Source organism: Gavia stellata, chromosome 7, assembly GCF_030936135.1.
Source record: "Gavia stellata isolate bGavSte3 chromosome 7, bGavSte3.hap2, whole genome shotgun sequence".
NCBI lineage: Eukaryota > Metazoa > Chordata > Aves > Gaviiformes > Gaviidae > Gavia > Gavia stellata.
Window position 1 is genome coordinate 44616570 of NC_082600.1, and position 20616 is coordinate 44637185.

Here is a 20616-nt window from a genome sequence, read left to right on the forward strand (position 1 = left end):
AACTTTAGCACAAGATAAAAAAACACCAGAAGCTAAACTAGTTATGCACTCAAGATACCCACCTAGGTACAACATAAGCAAATTTTGTTTGCAATGCATAAACGCTGTCAAAGCACGAGACAAATTTAGGTAGCAACACAGCTTAAAAGCAGAAGATGAAGTTTAAGTCAATAGGGCTCCATGAAAGAATTTCATCTTGCCACCTCAAAGATAATAAAATACTGCATATAAAAAAAAATAGGCAGATGTGGCATATTTTATAGGCGTGGTTAGTTGAAAGATACTGAGGAAGGTTATGCAGGTTTCTAATTACACTGTACTGTTAAAAGGATATTTGATTAGAAGGCAATTTAAAATAGCTAAAATACATTCTTGAATGTGGGACAGTAGTTTCACTTAGCAGAAGCATAGGTAATGTGCTAAGCTCAATGCTTTATTTTGATTTCTATGACAGAAGCCTGAAACAATTAGTTTAACAACGACCACCCATACATATGCCTCAGCAAGTTATTTAAAAATACCTAGCATAAGACACTCTCCATCTATATTATACAGTTTTCACGTGAGCTACTTTACTCAGATATACATCAAATACAAGAATTTGATAGAACCCCAGTATTTTTTCACTCAACTCACAGGCAGCAAACATACTTGAAGTGGAACAAAAAAAGATGTTCCAAATCTAATCTTGAAACCAACTACCCCATCTTAATTAAACTGTATTAGATTTTTAGGGAGCATTATCACCTTTTCTTTTTAATAAAGAAATTATTATATGGACAATGGAAATTTACTGTGCAATGAGCTTTTTTTTTTTCCTTTTCTTCCAAAAACCACACACTGCGTACCCAATTAAAGATGCTCACATCAATGAGGAAAACAGTGGGGTTTTTTTTTTAAAAAAAAAAGGTTTTTAAAAAAGACTATGTTTTAGTTTTCCCATCAGTGAGTTTATTTCAGCTATTCAGAAGAGAAGCTCTACAGTCTAGAACAAGACACACTAATCCTGCCCTTCTTTCAGGGGTCCATTGTGAAAAGGGATGTTTGGTAAACAGTTGCCATGAACGAAAGTGATCCAGATGAGGCTTGTACAACAAAGACATCCCTCACATCTAACAAATCCCATGACACTCTCAACTGCCGTTCAGTTCAGTTCAGTAAAGATACATCCTATTCAACAATAACAAGGGCCTGCTAAAGACTTAAGCAACAAATTAGACTCTACATACTGCTGGGGTGAGGGAAAAAGAAAAAACAACAAGAAAACATGAACTGAAAACTAAAAGCTTACCTTAGTGCTCTCCTCAGTGTCTCTATACATGCTACTATGATTTTCGGGTTTTTGTTGTCCAGACCCTTTAGTAATTCTTCTTGTACTGCCTCCCCTTTCTCAATTTCTATATACATTAGACATATATCTAGACCCAGCTCTTTTGCTCTGGCTTTTGGCTGATTGAACACTTTATTTACAACTCCAGATGCTACTTCTCCTGTTGTCCTGAAAGATGAGAGAGTGTTACTTTTGGAACATTTAAGTCAATTAGGTGTTCTACACCATTATCCACAGACAAAAGCACACACAACACCCAAAACATGGATTAAAAATCAGCAAGTCCTCATATAATAGGGACTAAATTCTAGGTTAACTTCAAAGGCAATAACCTTTTGTAAGAGATGACTTCAACCTTTAGTTTAATGAAAAGAACTCCTGCAGACTGAGTGCTAGTTAACATGTTCCTAATACTGGACTACACCAGACAGTGAATAATAAACATTTTCTCAAAAGTTTATTCATTAATATACATTAGTTAAGGTCCACAAATAAATGCCATTTCCTGAAATTGCACGTTATAGTTAACTAACACATAGCATTGGCGCATAATCGCAGCGCAGAATTTCACATCTATTTCAAAGCTTCCAATCAACTAAATCATTTACACCACTTTTAAATCAAGGTGTTTGGAAGGTTGTTACGTTTTTAAACAAAGTTTTGGGTTTGTTTATTTGTTTTTTTTAAAATAAGACTTTTATTCATTTCATCAGGTCACAAAGTCAGTGGACCAAAGCACTGCTCTGGCCCATTAGGTGTTTTTATTTCGCCCTCAGGAGTACGGGCTATTTCATGGGCTAGACAGCAGCAAAATACTAAAAAACATCCTGTGAAGAAATTGGCAGGTAAGAAAATTCATATTGGTTAAGTTGGATGCAACACAGCATAAACATTTTATTTCACAGATGAATTACACAAATATCTCCCTGGAAAAAGAAAGGCTCCCTGTATGTATAGACTGTTTTAGTCAAACAAGAACAGGGATTCCAGTTCACAGCACCTATACCACCAAATTACTGATTCACTCTCTCTGCCATTTCAGAAATCTTTACTACTGCCTTTAAGTTTCTTTGAACATTGTAAGCAATTTCTGACAAGTTAATATCCACCTGGAGGCCATCTACAAGGAAATCCTACCATTCAGCAAATTGTCTAGATCAGAAAGCAAGTTCTGCTCTCAACAGTAAAGATCAGAATTGTTAGTGGCCACTGTACATTTTACCTGCAGCCTTTCTCAGAGAAGCACATTAAAGTGTCATAACAGCCTACTCTAATAGCAAGAAAAGGCTACTTACTTCCCAGCTACATGAGCATTTTCAACATAAGCGAGCGCTGCTTCCAGTCCTTTCAACTGAGCCACTGCATTGGAGTCTGTCACAAATTTCTTTATCAATCCAAGGTACTTGGACCATTCAGGACTCTTTTCATCATCTATCTTCTGGAAGAGCTTAAGGGCTTCTTCATAACCATTTAATCTAGCTTTCCACAGCTGGAAGCAGAAATCAGACATTGAAACGTTGTTCTAGTACAAATCTTAACTCACCAATCTCACAAAGTTCTTCAATCGTAGTTGAAAATGTGCTCATTAAGCTGGCATCTGCAAGATTTCTCTTCAATGACTATATGAATAACGTGCAAGAGGACAAAATACTTGTTCTTCTCCTGCCAAGAATGATCTGGATAGAGAGATGCCAGTCTTCCCCACTGCTCTTCTTAAGTTCTAACAACCACTGATGAGTAGGTGGGAGCCCAACAATAGTTTCAGCTACAGATGAGTCATTTCTCTACATGAATGAGTGCACTGATCTTTCAGTGCATGAGCTTATACCATACAGATTATCATGCTGTGAAATTCTGCCTAATAAATGTTATTCCACCTCTAGGTTGGCTAGAACCGATGCAATCTGTTACACGCATGCTGTGCGGCTGTCGAGATTACCTAACTATGGTGTACTTAGAGCACCACAGAATCACCACAGCAGAGAGATACAGCAAGCCAAACCCAAAGACAGTATTTCCTACCTTGTGTTCACATTTCTGGTCAATGGGCAGTTTCATCCACTCACTGTCGTCCCCCATTGTAATTCAGGTTCTCTCTATAATTACAGTAATTCCTGTGGAGATAGGGACAAAGTTAGAACACAGAAAAATACATGTTAGGTGCTACCCACAACATACTTCCGCTTAAAAAAAAGCAAACTAAAACAACAAAACAAAGACAATTCTGTAGCAAATCTTATTGCTAATGTGCAACCCAAGCTTGTAATTATATTTAGATATGCACTACTAAGACTAGACCACTATTTTGTTAGCCCTGGAAAGCTACCAGAAGCCATTGAAGATTGGAGATCAGTGCAATTTGTAGTATTTCAGACACTAGAAGTCTCAAAATCTGTGAAAGTTTTAGTAAGCTGAGAAGGCATGCAGAATGTAACCTCATCTAAGCTTGAGGAAGTACGTACAACGATTAAGGTGCTAAAACGAAATGAGTACCCATCAACACTAGAAAACTGACTCTTACTGACACGTGCTCCCAGCAACAGGTGCCATGAATCAGCGTCAAAAAATAATCGGGTGCTAGTGTAAGGACAGCCATTTTAACAACTTTACAAACAGCACAATCAAAATGAACGGTACTGTGAGAGGAACAAAACCCATTTTTGCAAGCTGGCTACTTTATGCCCTAATTCTAATGTAGCCAGCATCAGCAACTGTCAACAAGAGATCAATTTCTTATCACAGGTAGGGCTCAAATCCTTACTCATTCAAGTTCCTGAGTGTTTTCCTCCTCCCCCTCTTTCCTTTTTATTAAAATAGGAATACGGACCATTAGGGTACGAGAGATGAGACCTCAGGCTCAATGCCCGTCTCAGACTTCTTGTACAACTAACCTGACTGCTCAGAGAATAAGGAGAGAATATGTCTGATGCCAAGAGATCAGCAAAATGAAAATAGCAGCAGCAGCAATGAGGACTCCCAATATTATTTATACAAACAAAATCAAACCAGAGGAGAAGTAACACATTCCACCATACCAGTTCAAATGCATAGACAAAGATGACCAAAATTCTAAAAATCGGCCAGCATATACAATAATTTATCACTAAAGGCATATGAATACACAATACTAGCAGAATATTCCTAATGCAAATTCAGCCTATGCCAGCAAAGATGCATACTTTAACCTACAAAGTATTTCACCTAATACACAGAGGTTCTCTGCAGAAAATTAACCCACTGAATTAGGAGCGTAATTTCACTAGTGCAAGTTAATATAAGCAAGTTCTCCAAAGCCTTCTGTCAGTCACACAGCACTAACGTACAGCTAACTTCATAGCAAAATTACGCTAGCAACAGTCCACAATAAAACCAATCTTTTTTCTCCTTTCCTGGATTAGTTAGAAGATACTTAAAAAAATAACAACGCAACCCCCCAGTAATTAAAAAAAAGCCAAAAACAAACAAAAAACCCCAAACCCCCATCAGCCACCAATACACAGACCCACAAACTATGCTAAGCTTACCTTAAATATTTATCAATTCCTATGGATGTTAATACTATTCTCACTATAATTGCATAAACCTACTAATTTGCTCAATGGCAATAAATCAAAAGTCAATGTCAGGACAGAAGTAGACTATGCATATAAACAAGGGTATCCAGACATTATTATGGTTTGCCTTTTTTATTTCACAAACACTGATGTGGATATTTTTTCTTGACATCAGCACAGCTGCATAGCAGTACTGAGATGTTTGCTTTTTAAGCAAAAAGAGGCAAAAAAAAAAATTGTTGAGAGGGCCAAAGATGAAGACTTGATTAACCCCTAGAACTATAAACCACTGAGAATGAAGGGATCACTCTGCTCATTATGTAAGAAACGAAGTACGCAGAAGTGAGGCTACCTAAAGCCTATTCTACCGAACCATTAATTTTGGTACACTACCTTTTTAAATGTATAACTTCTTTAAAATAAAGCTCTGGGTTAAATACTGGTCACACCATGCCTCAACATCACGAACTGACAAGAAAAAGGCACTCTGACTTAAAAGTTACAATGACAATAAAACTCAAGCTTTGAAATGCCATACCAAAACAAAACAATCATAGGAAGTCAACAAGGCAAGTGAGCTACTACATCTTTTTGCATCGAAGCCCTACCAGCCTTTTGCAACGGATCCTGCTTTCACCTGTTTAAACTCTTCTGAAACTCTGTTTTCTTTTTCTCTGCCCAAACCTCTCATTTGTTCTCTTATCCCCTCCTTCAGCCTACTAAAAGAGAGGGTTCAAAGTTAAATACAAATCAGCCTCCTGATTTAAACTCAATGTATTTTACCTATTTAAAAAACCAAACACACCCCCAAACAACAACAACAAAAAAAGCCGCCCCACATGCAAAAGCAAGACACAGCAAACATGGAGGTGGGGGGTAAAACTATATCTAGCTGTATGATTGTGATGACTTCTCTCCAAAAGCAAAAATGAGACTGCATTCCCATTAAAAACTTTTCAAATAGCTCACCTAGCGAAGGGTGCAGGAATGCCCTAGTGTGAACGCAGTTACAGCGGCAGACTTCCTTCTGTCATTCAAGTCAGTTTTGCAGCCAAGTGCCATCAGGAAAGACGCAGCTTTGCCAGCATAAGCTGTATTTGCATCAGGAATACCTTCATCTTAACGTACCAGTATAGAAGTAATGGGGTACTTCCCCAGTGTGGGTGCAGATGGCACAAATAGATACAGCGGTCTCTTCCCAAACTCACATGCGCCTTTGCCAAGAATAAGCAGAGTGAACTTCATAGGAAATTAGGCAGTTCTGAATCTTGCTCAGGAACTTGGAAGTAATTCAAGCCATTACCTGCCTATATAATTTCGTTGAGGAAAGCATAAGGAACCAATACAAGGACAATAGTGATTCACAAAGAAAACAGAAAAAGAAATAAAGCACTAACACACCTGCCAGCAGCAGAAACACCAGAATGAAGAGTTTTGGCACCTGTACTAAGACAAACCCCCATCTACACCCCGTTCTTTTAGAAAACTGTCAGCAGCATGAACTTCCTACTTCAACAATAAAAAGAAACATTTATTTCTCTCCAGAAATCTGTTCTGCCAAGGAAAATCTTATTGTAGGGCAGTGACTACCTTACTACAATCCTAAAATCAGTTCAAACCCTAAAGTCAGAAGCAACTCTATTACAAAAGGCTTGTCCATTGCAAGGCTGATGCTGATTTACAAGTATTCTTACCCTTACACATATACAACAGTTCATTGCTGCAAAGTGCGACCTCCTGCTTGTACAGTCTAGTGACGCATTATAGAGTCTAGAAGAACAGGATCTAGGATTTCCCTTCCCAACATCATGATGTACTCAACTTGGCGGGGGGAACACGTGTGATGGGACAGACACAGGGAGGGGAGACAGACAACCATGAAGTGGGTATTTTCTCACTAGTTTTTTTTCAGTCTGATCAAGTCAGTTCCCCTACTATTTTTAGTCATTAACATCTACAATGGTTACTTCAATTATAAAATGGGTTAAGTTGCCTTCTGTGCTGTATCTGGCATCTAAAAATAGTGATAAAATTATACTTCCCCCCAATAACTTACAAATCCCTTTAGAACAGTTTATCAGAAAGTATTCCACGGCCACAGAGGGATAGCTCCTTCTTAAACATCCCATCTTTCTAGCTTCACTGCTTCTCACGCCCGTCCTAATGCCAAGATCTTGCACTGTCTACATCTTGCATTTACCAGAATAAAAGACTGTTGTTTCTCCCTTCAATTAAGTCACTGGGTTCTGTATGTTCATAGAATATGCCACATTTGACAAAAAGCATTTTTTTTTTTAAAAAGCTTCTTTGCAAAGACATGTAAACCTCCAGCCATTACTTCTCAACATCCAAATAGCAAGTAGCCTCATTATACAATAATGCAGCTAAATTATATTATTACTAGTGAATTTGCAGCAATGAAGTGTTTGACCTACATAGCTTTCTTGTTACCACAACTCAGAACAACCAGATTTAAGTCTTTCAGTAACGATATTCATTTTGGTAGAATCCAGAAAACAAGACCTCCAAAGCGACTGAACCACCAAAATAAGGTTTGTGAGAGGGGTTTGTTATTAATGTGGTCAAGACAACATTTCCAAATGCAAGTCAGCTGAGGAATCTGCAATGGAGATGAATAACAAATCTTCCCTGACAGTTCTTGGCAGGACAAGTTATATTATGGAGCAGTGAGAAAATGAAGGCCATCAAGGAAATAATAGGATGTCTTTCAAAGGGAGACCAGGCAAAAGCAGCAAGAGTAGAAAATATTTACAGGGCAGCACAAATGCAAGAATTCCAATGTAAAAGTGAAAATTCCCCACTGAATATAAATAAGTTTAGGAAACAAATTTATCAACACATCAAGAGATTATGGGAAAGTGTCAATACATAAAAGTTTGGATTAACCACGCGCTGCTCTGAACAGCTCCTCCTCAGCTTCTAAATGCTTTCTCCGCTACAATTTTTGAGGGCTGAATAGCATCAACCTTACAGCTTCATAGTATGGGGTACTGCTTAAGAAAATCCTTTCATCATAAACATCCTGGAGTGCAAGTGTTTTATTTTGAAGCATACATTTATCACCTATCACTATGTTTTGTTGTGAAGTTTCAGCTTCCAGACGATATTCTACAGGTAATGTGCAGGGGCAAACTAGGAGGCCATTTTATGCCAGACAAAACCAGATATTTATTAATACTGTCCACTTCTCCCTACTCACTTCCACCTATTGAACATCACCGCTGCACAAGAACGGCACCAAGCATTACGATATTTTGAAAGCTTCTCAAAAACTTTACTCAAAAGAGTAGGTTCTGAGAAAACAAGACAGGCCTTTTTAAAGGAAAAAAATCGGATTGAAATGTTCCTATACAGTAGGGCACATACTTGAAGAGCGTATAGCTGTATGTCACACTTCAGACGAAACTACACTTCTCAGTAGACAGTTCTCTGTCAGTACAGCCCACAGTTTTCCTAGCAGAAAGAATTTTTATTTGTTTAATGGCAGTTTCGGGTCATATTTGTTCTTTGGCTCTGAAAAGATGAAGTTTCACCTTCTTAGAAGTTTAGCCCAGCATGTTTTTGGTATTTGCCAGGTAACCTTCTCATTAGACAAAGTAGCTCAGAAAAAAGGTTGAAAAATTCAAGTGATCATAACATAGTTAAAATTTTCTTTTAAACAACACCTGGACACACCAAGTATTTTGAAGAGCACCCAAATCTAAGAACTATAGCTTAATCTGTCAGTAAAATAATGCAATTGCTTTAGTAAATTTCACATAATCAAAAGAATAACTGAAGTCCAGCTAACGATCCTGAACTACAGATACCTGCAAAAGCAGCACAAAGAGTCAGAAGAACTTTCAGACAGACTGTAAACGTGCTTTCCAGCTTCAGTCCACATGTCTTGCGATGACAGACAAAAGAACAAGAGGTTAAAAAAAACCCCACAGAAGATTATTTGCCGCTTAGGTAATAAAAATTTCCCAGGATTTTAAAGGTTGGCATTTTCAATTCAAAGATGAATCAGAAGTTGCGAGATACACAGACTCTTGATGAAAGGAAAGCAGGACCTCAGAATAATGAAAAAGAAACAGGAGAAACACATGTTAAAAAGGAATTGTTTTGCAGGTTGTGGAGTAGATGGCAGCTTAGAGAAGCTACTGCTTCAGCAACAATGAAATGGCATTCAGGAATAAACAATATTAAATTCTCTCTTGCCTGCTCTAACTCATACATCCTAACTCAGCTCAGTGACCTCTTAATAGCACAAGTGCAAGTTATTGATAAGGGAGACAGATACTTAATTTCTCTGGGAAAATATGTTTTAATACATGGTCTCTGAAAGGAATTGAGGCCGTTCTTTTCCATGCACCTAAAAGTGAGAGGCAACGCAAAATAAACTGACCTTCTGCTACAGCTAAGAGCAAAAGCTATTTCTTACTGCATGGGTCAGCCTGGAGTGAAGCCAGTCTTATAGAGCAGAGAGGGGCAAGGGGAAAAGGGCAACCCAGGAGCAAGTCTGCGTGCACTGACAGAATTCTAAGGGTGGCCAGCTGGAGTGAAAGATGCCAGTGGGGCCGTGCTTATTAGCTGCAAAAGCCCCCCATCCCTCAAGGCGTTTACAAAGCTCAGGCATGGAAAGGCTCACGGGATGTTCTTTAAAAGGACGGCCCGAACTGCTGATGAGGGAAAGCTCCTGAGGAGACATCACTCCCCGGGACCGACCGCTAGCTCCCTCCTCCTCCAAGAGGAGCACCCGCCACCACGGCAGCACGGCCCTCCGCCCCGAACCAGCGGCACCCCCGCCGTCCCCAGCACCTTCCAGAAGAGCACCCCTCCGCTTCTGCCCGCCCCGCCCCAGGTGTCCCCCTCCTCCCCCGCACGTCGCAGCCCGGAGAGGTTTCCCGTTCCGCGGCGGCGGCACCGGCAGCGGGTATCGGGCAGCAGGCCGCGGCCGGGGCTCGGGGCCGCGGCGGGCCGGCAGCGGCGGAGCAGGCCGCCCGCCCGGCATTGTTTCTGCCCGCCGCCCCCGCCGGGCCCCGCCCGCACGGCTCCGCCGGGCCTCGCCGGACACTCACCCTGACAGCTCCGGGCCGGCTCCGCGGCGACAGCGGGCGGGGAGCCGCGGGGCGGGCCGGGCCGGGCCGGGCCAAGCCCCTCCCCGCCGGCGGGCGGGGCTCGGGGCGCCGCGGCCGCACCCGGGCGGGGAGCCGGCCCCGCGCCGGGGCCAGACAAAGGCGGGCAGGGCAGGGCAGCGCCGGGCTCCCGGCCCCGCCGCGCTCCCCCGCGGCAGCGCCGGGCACATCGCGCCCCGCTCCCCTCCCCCGCGGGGCCGCAACACGCGTCCCCCCGCGCCGCCGGTGCGCGGGTGGCAGCGGGCGCTCCCCGGCCCTCCCGGCGGGGCCTGCCCTGCGGCCGGGCAGCGGCCACCGGACCGCGGTGGCCGGTGACCAGCGTGGCCCGGCGGGCCTGCTGCTCTCCTGAGTCAGGGCCCTGAACAGCCATTCCCGTCAGAACAACTATTCCTGTAAGAGAGGTAGCTGCGGGCACATCCGAGCGCGGAGCAGGCATTCTCCCAGGCCGCCATCCCCCAGCAATCCCTAACTGCAGAAGAGAGCAGTTCCGAAACCCGAGAGGAGGGCCAAGGCCTGCCGTGAAGAACGGGAAACCCAGTACCTTCCAAAGGAGGTGTGAATGAAGAGCTGGCACCGTACCATCGCTGCATTTCACCTTCTGCTGCGAGATGTGTAATGACAGCGCTCCGGCGGAGCTGATTCATCAGCAATCTCTCTAGCCCATCGCCTGACATTTTGAGATGCCTTTTCTACAGCGACAATAGCAACTGAAGAAGCTGGTATGGTGGAAATGGGGTGTCAGCAGGCTTCCACCCGAGAAAAGCATCAAGCCGTATAATGCAAGGCTGCGCTTCTTCAGACATCTTTTTAGCTAGCTGAAGAAAGAAGCCTCTTCTCTGCACTGCAGCACCAGCCACGCTCCCCACCCAATTGTCACCCAAGTTACTTTCTTCTACCATCTCAACCTCCCCCCTGCAACAGGGAGGCACGAACACGCACAACAGCTTCTGCTTTTCAATATTTGACATTCGCAGCAACCCAGCTGTCAGAGACAACCCCAAACAACGCGCAACCGCTCAGGTCGAGAGACTCTTTATTCAAACGAGCCACAGCAATACTGCCCAGTGCAAGGCAATGTCTAATTTAAGCATAAGGGTACAAGGCTTTCCCACATCACACTTTAGAACTCCACCCCGTAAGACGAACCATGGGAACAGTCTACCACAAAGCATCAGCAACAGCAGCAGCACTGTATTAGTCTTAGACTATGCTGTCTTGAAACCAACCACTCTGTTACAGATGTAAATGTCTTTAATGCTGTCCTACTCCTGCAGAGACTTCACAAATCATTTACATTACATGGTTTACAAACAAATTAGCAATACAAATTCATACATTTCTTTTAAAAACCAGAAAGGGACATCTGCTGGTACCATGGAACAGAGGGGAGATAGGAAGGGGGGAAAAAAAGGGAACCAGATGATCACTGACCATGATTTTGAAAACCCTGATTACAAGGTTTACAAGTATTTACATGTCTCAAAGGTCCTTCAAGTCATACGTCCTACACAACAAAATCTTCAAAATTAGATACTTAAGATTGAGAAACAGTTATCTCTACTCCACAAAACATTCAAAGCAGTTTCTAATTGTACGTACTGTTCAAGATGTTCGTAAGTGATCTATAAAAAGGGGCGAACAGAGGTCTTACAGTTTGCAGATGACACAATTAATCAGGGTAGCAAGAAAAAAAAGAAAAAAGGATTGACTGAAAGAGCTTACAACATGCCAAGTGAATATCAGCTGTAAATTTATCACCTAACACACACAGTGATGCACAAGAGAGAAACAACTTTTAACATTACCCCGGCAGGCAGGTTTTCTCAGCCGACTATTAAATGGGAACAAGACTTTACTGTTTTAACAGACGTCGGTATGACAGTATCAACTCTGGCATGGCAGACCGGGTTTTCAGAAGCACAGGCCCGGATTACATAACTGGCCCATATCAGGGAAAGGACAAGAGCCAGCGAGGAAGTTAAGTCCCACCAAATACAAGTCACACATGTACAAGAATCAGGAATCATGATCCATTACCACACATTCAGTTTTTTGTATTAGGGTATCAAACAAGAAGTCTCGCATCAGTACAGATTTAGAGAAGTCTGACTAACTCTAATGTCCCATGCTTATGAAACCCAAGTTTTATTTATTTTTGTGCAGGTGTCACATAAGTCATTTTTTCCATAGCAGGGCCCCTAGTTAATGTTCCGAACTTTGTATTCTTGAGAGTTATCTTCAATACATCTACAACAACCTCTTTAAAACCAGTTCGTTGTACTCAAAGGCCATTTTTTGTTGATTCTGCTTTGACATATAACTCTCTTGATGTTGCCTAAAAAGATTTAACCTTATTTTAACTCTTCAAGTGGGGGGAAAAGGAAAAAAAAAAAAAAAAAGAAAGAAAAAACCCAAGGTGCATCTATAAGTTTTAAATGGGGGAAAGGTAGCAGAACAGCAAAGTTTAAAGAAAGGCCAAGCCTGAGGCAAGAAAGTAAAATCAAATTCTGATTTTTGCACAAATCAACTGATCTGATATTGGGCACCAAACAGTCAGAACTATAAGGGTAACTTGCACCCAATCGTTCTTCTTTCTAACTTGACTCTATCGCAAAGTTTTAATAATAATTTTTATGAGTAGCCTTTTAGAATACTTCAATATTTGAGACTCTCCGCATTTGGAAATATGCATCTTTACAGTTTCAAATTAATAGATGTGTTCACTGAAAGTTTACAGCAATGTTTTCTCCGATACCCGAGTAATAAATAAGGAAGGTCTCCCACAGCTAGTAGCCCAACATCCCAACAACTACTCATCCCCTTCTCATCTGCAGAAGGCAAGTTTAATAGCACTGCAGTTTAGAAGTAGTACTGGAAGATGCAACACTGAACACGAAATAATAAATCAGCAAAAAAGAAAACCTGCAGAATAACTAGGTAGATGATACACACCAAACACAAATCAGTTAGAAAATTGTGGCAGATGAGTTAGTGGGGTTTTTTGTCTTAATTTTATTTTCAGAACAAAGTCCAGGTCAGCTTAAGCTGCACAGAAGTTTCATTCCTCAGCCTCTGCTACACAAAACTTTGGGTGTCTCACTGACAGAGGTCCAAAATCAGGAGGAAAATGCCCTACACGCCAACCTGAAAGCTACTGTCTTAATAAGCATCACAAGACTCTGACTCAGAAACAGAATCAAATGAAACAGAAAAAGGGGGAGGAACATGGGACCCACGTTCCCATCCAGACCCTCTTCACATACACTAAAGAAGATTCACCAGGAGGCACCTCCTGGGGAGGGACTCTGGAGATCCAAGATTAACACCTCTACCCAACAACAGAGCTGCAGATATAGAGATGAGCTTATACCTTTTGCTTTAAGATTAGAATCACCTCAGGGAACATTCTTCTCAGGTCATTTTTAGATGGGAAACGAATTCTGCACGCAGCCTCCTGAAACGCACGCTCGGGGGACGGAAGATGCCAGGTCCGTATTTCCCTCGAGAAGCATTACTAAAGGGCCGAGCCCAGCTCCCTCGCCAGCCCCCGGGCCCACCCTGCCGGCCGCCTCCCGGGCAGGGCCCCAGCACCTCCCAACCGCGCCTGGGCCCGCAGTGATGACACGAAGGAGGCGACCGCGGCGGAGCAGCCCGGGCCGCGGCTCCTACAGGCCCCGACACCCCCCGTTCCGCGGGCGGCCTAGGTGAGCGGCGCCCTGTAAGCCTCTACAGCGCGGTGCGGTACAGGCCGCGGCCTCCCACCGTTAGCGGTCGCGCCCCCGCAGCCACGAGAGCGGCTCCAGGCGAAGCCCGCGGGCGCGGGTCGTTCCCGTGGGTGGATGTCAGGGCCGCTCAAGACCGTGCCTCCGCCCAGTCCCCAGGTGAGACGGGGGAGGCCCAGGCCCAGCGGCGGAGGAAGGCCTACCCCGCCCTCCTGCGGGCCCGGGGAGCCCCGGCGGGCGGGGGAAGGGACCGGGCCCCCGCCAGAGAAGGGACAACAACGGTGACTCTCACCTGAGCCCCGGCGGGTCGGGCGCGGCGAGTGTCCGGCCGCTCCTCAGCGGGGTTTGAAATCACTAACACCGCCCGCACCTCCCAGTGTCCTCAATGCCCATTGGCCGGTGCCGGCCCCACCCACTCCCGCACCCGCGCTCTTTATTGGTCCGTTTGAATCCGGCAGCGGCGACGCGTGCTCCGCGCTCTCCTGAGGCAGCCGCCGCCGGGCCCCACCGGGCACTACCGGCGCCGCGGGTCCGGCCGGGCCGCGGGGAGAGCGCACCACGACTGGGGGGGCCTCTGGCACCACCGCCCCAGCGGCCTGGCGCACCCCCGCTCGATAGCCACCCAGACGTGCCGGGCAAGGAGGCCGCTACGCCCGCCCGCCCCGCGGGGAGACTCGGGCCCCGCGGCAGCCGCCGTGGCCCCGGTGAGGGTGTGGGGCGGCTGCGGGGCCCGCTGCGCCCGGAGCAGCGCCTGGCGGCGGCAGCGCTGGCGTCCCGAGGCAGCGGCGCTGGGCCGCGGAACCCTTCGCCTTGCGGCGAGGGGTGAAGCCGCTCTGAGCTGGCGGCATCCAGCCTTCGGGCAGAGCCTGCTACAGGGGAAGGGGCTCTCTCCTCTGTCCTATCTGTAATATCACTCCTGAGCGCGTTAGCAGTAACCGTGGGTTGGGGGAGTACGGTGTGTTCTCCCTCCTTTGTTTCTTCACTTCAGCTGAAGCAAGTGGCGTGATCAGAACAGAAGACAAGGGAGAGGAGAGTGCAATTAATCTTACAATGCCATCTCTCCCCCCACCACCCCGTGTTAAGCATCATCAATTTTTTTAAAAAGGGAGGTGATTATATTTTTGCATGACCTCTGTGAAATTACTTCTGCGCTGTGCTTCAACTATGAAATGAGCAGGGATAAAGCTAAAGTATTTTAAATGTTTTTGGCACCTCTTTCATCAGAAAGGGACAGAAGGGGGTACAAAATTAATAACTGGCACTGCGATACTGGTGCTAATGTTTCATTCATTATTCAGCTTTTTGCACCATTTAAACTCTTGGTTATAACAAAATGCAACTATCCTAAACAAAACCCCTTACAGACAGAAAAACAGCTCTTCTTCAGAGCTTTATTTTCCCCTGGGCAGAGGCTGGAGACCACTGCGGTCCTAATACTTTCCAAAAAGAGGAACATCCTCTTCTGCTGTTGTCATGTTAAAATGGTGACAAAAAGCAAGGCGGGGGCAGGGGGAGAGGTATTACATGTGTGCAGGAATTCGCCCCGATATTTGGCCCTTGATTCAAAGCTGCGTTACAATCAAATTACCGAAAGAACCCAGATCCATTCCTACCTTCTTGCTCCTCTCAAATGAAGCAAAGTTGAGGTTCTGTGCAAACAGGTCTGGAAGCTCCTCGTTCAAAGGAGAGTCCAAATAACATGCATGAGTCACAACCAAAAGCCAGGCAGAGTGGTTAAGAAAAGCTAAATTTATATTAAATTATCATCAACCCCTAAAATACTGAACACAGTGGTTAAATAAATCCGGAAAGTCCAATGTCTCCAGTGAGTAACGTTAAAACCATTACACAGGAACACACGGAAATCACTGACGTTAGCTCGGGACAGACAAGAGAGAGGTTTGCTTTTTACACAGTAAATCAGTGCTCAAGAGATCATCCTCCAGTGGCCTTTCTATATTCTTAACATCCTAAGTGCAACAAGGGTCTTCTCTTCCCCAGAACGGGGAACCATGATGCATCCCCCTAGGCAGCATCTCACTGGGGCTGTCTCCAGGAAAAAGAAACAAATTTCTGCCCACCTCACTGGTAGAGGAGAGACTGTGGGACATTGTGTTGCTCCTTTTCACCATAACCAATTTGAGGAAGGGAGCAGAGAGCAGTTATGAATGGTTGTTCGACTGGAGTGTGCAGGGTCCCTCCTAAGAAGCAGCAGAGAGTATTTATCAAAGTGGAGATCACAAGCACCATGAGCTGTTGAAAAGACTGACTGGGTTTTCCTTTCCATTCTGCACTTGCGACTCAGACAGCGATTATTTTGACAGGCTGACTGAACCTCAAGTGACAGGTCTGGGCAGACGTTTCCCTTCGCCCCTGTCCCACCTCAGGATTTTGGTGCACACTCACATAAGCTATTGGGGCAAAAAAACCAAACCAACCCAAAGAAACCCTGCTTTCCTAGAAGTCGGGAGCCTTCCTCCTCCACCCACCCTCTCACGCCAGCTCTGATGCCCCTGCCCCTACACGTGGTTTCTGTTCAAATCAATTCTTCTGCCTATGCTTGAGCCCTCTGGTGTTGGCCCCCACATGAGGCAGGATCCGTGCCAGTGACACGCACTCCGTTCCCAGTCGAGTCCACGCCTCAATCCAAAAGTGCCTCTGCCCAACAAAAACAATGCTTCCCAGGCTGGAGTCAATCAAATAAATAATTAAATAAAAATCTAATTTAAAAAAAAAAATCCCTCTGGGAGTAGGGAGAAGTCCCACATTAACACAGGGAAATTTCCAAGCCTTAGCTCCAGTTCATTTTCCACAGGAATATACACCAGTCAGCCCATGGTGCAGCTGTGGACAGAGTTTCAAGCCACCTAACCAGGTCAAAGCCGCAACCTTCCCCTTTCTGCAAAGCTACCTCTGCTGTAAAAAGTACAGCCAACCTGCTGGCAACTGTCGTGTTTTTCAGGGGTAGCAGGACTGTTAGTATATGAACAAGATTAAAGCACAGTAGAAAGGATTTTCCTTTTTGTTTTTTTTTAACAGCTGGAAAAAATATCGCACAGGAGGCGCACCCTCCCCACGCCTCTAAGCCATACCCCTAGTGTACGCTTTGCTCTCTTTACACCACAGGTGGGAATGCACTTGACCTCTTCCCAGGAGATAAAGAGGTTACGGAGGCTGCTGTGAAAAATTCTTCACTGGGAAGTTCTGCTTCCAAGTATCTGGCTTAACACTTAATATTTTACCATGGTAGTATCCATATGACTTGAGGGGGTAATATAAATCTCATTTTTGAAGAAGCATCAAGAGATATTTTCTCTTTTTTTCCCTCTGAACAAACAGATGGAGGCCAGAGAACAACTGAAGCTCATGCAGCTGATGGGAAAAATGACTTTGCAAGGAGAGATATTTAGTGGTAACAGAAGAGCTTAAAGTGCAATTCTATCTGATAAACAACTATTTAAAATGGCCGTTACAGCTCCCTGATTATTGTCTCCTATTCTAGGTCAAATGGGCTCAGCCTAGTAATAAAGCAATTCCTAACTGTCAGCACTGAGCATTCCCCTGGGAAAGACTCGACCTAGGAATTCTCTCTCTTCCCTCATTACTGGTAATCAAAGGTCCTAAAGGGCAAGAGAATTAGGACCTTGCAGAATTGGGACTGGTGGGGACTTAGCAAATTTTCTTCTTCTCTTTTTATGTATCAGTTATGCAAAGACAAGAGTAGAATTTAGGTCTTGCCAAGATCCATTTCCTCCCATTAGCTCTGTAGAGCGAAGAACAATACCAGTCTCTTCTTTCCTCAAGTTCAGCACTCCGACTCCAGTACCCACAGGGAGCAGTTCTGAAAGGGCCATTTGCTGATTCTTGTTTTTCCAGAGTAGAAACATGTTTTAACAGGAAAGGGGAGAACAGGAGCAGTGTCCACTGCCAGCAACAGACACAGTGCTCCAATCTGAGCATTCCTTAAAGTTTTTACTAGCAGACGGGAAAGTAAGCAGTGACACTCTCATGAAGCAAGCCACGGCAACTGTGGTTACCCTCTTTACGCCCTTAAAAGGTGACCTGATGATGTTGTCAGTGCCCCCTTGAGTCCCAAAGTATACCCCATCTATTCCAAGACCTCTCTCAAGTCAGAGACCCCTCAACACAAAGCCTCAAAGAGTGCTGCTAGTGCTGGAATGACTAGGGGAACTTCTGTGACCAGGAGCTAGCAACAAGGCAGCTCTGCTCTCTTCATGAGCATTGACCGTGAGCTGGGCGGCACAGGACTTGCAGGTTGCCAGAGAACACAGAATCTGAACCAGATTCAGGCCAGAGGAGTCACTGCAAAAGTTAACGTGGCAGCTTCCAGGAAAAGGGAACATATAAATAAACCACAGACAGTGAAAATGAGCCAAAAGGGTCTCTGGGTTCCAACCCACCCATCCTCCCTCTCCAACCACAACAGCACAGCAGCCCAAGTTCCTTGCTGAAAGGCAGTCACAGTCTCTGAGCCCCTCGAAGGAGAAGCTGGTCTCTGTGCCCTTCCTTGCCCAGCAGGCAGAGTCCTGTCTTTTTTGTGCAGAGCAGAGGCTAGGGAGGGTACGAGGATTTCCAAAGTCACATGTACTTTAGACCTCGCTCTCCGTGGAGGGCTTGCGTTGGTGTTTCCAGCCTGTGTCTGGGAGCGAGCCACGCCGTTCAGGAGTGGCTGCTGCTGTGTTAACACTGCTGCATTCAGACTGTTCTTCCTGTAGCAGCTGCTCAGTTTCGGTGTCATCCAGTGAACCAGAACTAGCCTGGATAGAGACCGTGTCTGTCTTCATGCAGACGTGGTCCCGGAGGATCCCTCCTCGGGAGCTCCGAATCTGCTTAAGGTCATCCCACTCGGAATCATCACTGGATAAAAGGCATATACCCTCCACAATCTTGATCTTCTCCTTGGTGTAACTGTGGTCAGGACCAGCCTAGGGAACAGACAGAGGAATGAAAAAAACCAATACATCTATGGAAAAATATGGCAAAGAGCAAAGCAGAGTTGGAACGTAGACAGTGAAGCAGACAAAAGGCTGGACCTCCATGTAAACAGCCACTGGCTTTGACTGTCATAATGGCAGAACCCGTTCTAAGTTTCCCTTGAGCTCTTCACCCCCTCCCCACAAATCCTCCATGCAAGAGCTCTCATTCCAAACTCCAGGAGCCTTCAAATCATGGAAGGGCAATGAGGATGAGCTGGCTCTTCTAATTCAACTATATATATTCCCTGACAGCAGGGAGTAAGAACAATACTGAGCCTAAAAAGGAAGGGGAAAAAAAAACAAAATGGGAAGCAGGAACAGCCAGAAGACTTCATGGTAAAAGTAGGCAGGGAATCAATTCTAGACCTGCGATATCTTTATATCCGAGTCATTCTAGATTCACCTCTCAGGAAAGGATGCTGGAATACCACTGTTGAGTCCGACTCTCACAGTGATACAGGGGAAGGAGATTATAGGGAAACAATGGAAATGATCAGAGGCTAAAGGGACCACACTGAAATTAAAGTAGTAAAATCTGTCTAACTTGGCTTACTGACAAATAAGGAGCATTAGAACATCTGATCTATCCCTGAGGAGAAAGCGGAGGGGGCGTGGGTATATATCTAGGAGCAGGAGAGCTAAGAAAAAAGTGGAAAGGATTTAGATTCCCAGATAAATAATCCTGGCTCATCCTTAGTACATTAAGGCTAAAATGGCAGGGAAGTTTGGGAAATCTATTGGATAATACCTTTAAAAAACAAAGCCAGGGAAAACTCTCCTCTGCATAAGTCTGTGATCCCTGCTAGAGGAACTAAGTGATTAACAGATTATCATAAATAGTTCTACAGAAATTATCTTTTTCAAATATCACATACTGAGTATGAGTAGCCAAAGCCAAGACTAAAGGATCTGCCATAGAAAATTACCTATACTTTCTTGACAGACAGTAGAGCTAGTTTAAGGACATAAAAGCAGGGGAAAAAACAAGAAAGAGCAATTAGTATGGGACAGTGCTTGAGCCACACAACAGAGCTTGAGTGAGGGAGGCAGGATCAAACACATAGAGTAGTGATACCTGACGTGAGGATGTGGACGGAAATCAGAAGAGGGAAGATGAGAAGCTATCTGAGTGATAAGAAAGCTTCTGAGGAGAAAACAGAGGAGAAACTAAGTGCTGCAAGATATCATATTAAACCCTCTCCATCCTGTGGCACACAAGGCGGACCTCTGCAAGTCTTTTAAAATGCTCCATTTAATAAGGGCTCCAGTTCTCTGCCTATCCCACCCCTTCCAGGCAGTGCACAGCCACGAGCCACGTTCTTGTCACCAAACCCCTTCCGGCTGCCTGGTTCCCCTGGTGAATGTTCAAAGCAACCTTGGTGCAACAGTCACTAACCAGGACTGTGTCCAAGGAAGACAATTCCCTTTGACTCCTGTACTTCGAGGGCCAGCACCCAATGCGAATGAAATACAAGACACGGTGGGAGTGGGGAAGAAGCAGAGAGCTAAAGACAGGTCAAATTCACTACAGCTCACTGGGGAAGAAGTGCTGCTGGCTGATCTCCATACGAGTCTGAGCAATTCACTGAAGCTGTCCTCCCATGTCCTAGAAGTAAATGCTGACAAGTTGTGAAATTTTCACATACTAAGGCCTGTAATACTCAACAGCAGCTCGAGCTGGGCTCCCATGTCCTTAGTAGCAGCTCTTACCTCTTTCTTATAGCACAACTGGTTGTACATGGTTGGTTTGGGAATTGCTTCAATCTTCACCTCCTGCGTAGATGTCCGATATGAGGGATTACTGTAGGTTAGGTTCCCCAAGCCAGGGTCCGTGAACTTGGACTTATTATGCCTAGGGGGAGAGAGCTGTCAGAA

The 20616-nt window shown here is 44.9% G+C and overlaps 2 protein-coding genes across 3 annotated transcripts in view; both read right to left on the bottom strand.

The window, feature by feature from the left end:
- The window catches only part of CKAP5 (cytoskeleton associated protein 5), a 41950-nt gene extending 38541 nt beyond the window's left edge, over positions 1–3409 (bottom strand). For both annotated transcript variants that reach the window (XM_059819336.1, XM_059819335.1), the window contains exons 1-3: positions 3353–3409; positions 2626–2819; positions 1292–1498 (exon numbers count right to left, since the gene is read on the bottom strand). In XM_059819336.1, coding sequence (XP_059675319.1) covers positions 1292–1498; positions 2626–2819; positions 3353–3409 — 458 coding nt within the window. The remainder of the gene's footprint in view (positions 1–1291; positions 1499–2625; positions 2820–3352) is intronic.
- A 14945-nt stretch (positions 3410–18354) lies between these two features.
- The window catches only part of LRP4 (LDL receptor related protein 4), a 43865-nt gene continuing 41603 nt past the window's right edge, over positions 18355–20616 (bottom strand). The window contains exons 37-38 of the mRNA XM_009813784.2: positions 20452–20593; positions 18355–18690 (exon numbers count right to left, since the gene is read on the bottom strand). Coding sequence (XP_009812086.2) covers positions 18355–18690; positions 20452–20593 — 478 coding nt within the window. The remainder of the gene's footprint in view (positions 18691–20451; positions 20594–20616) is intronic.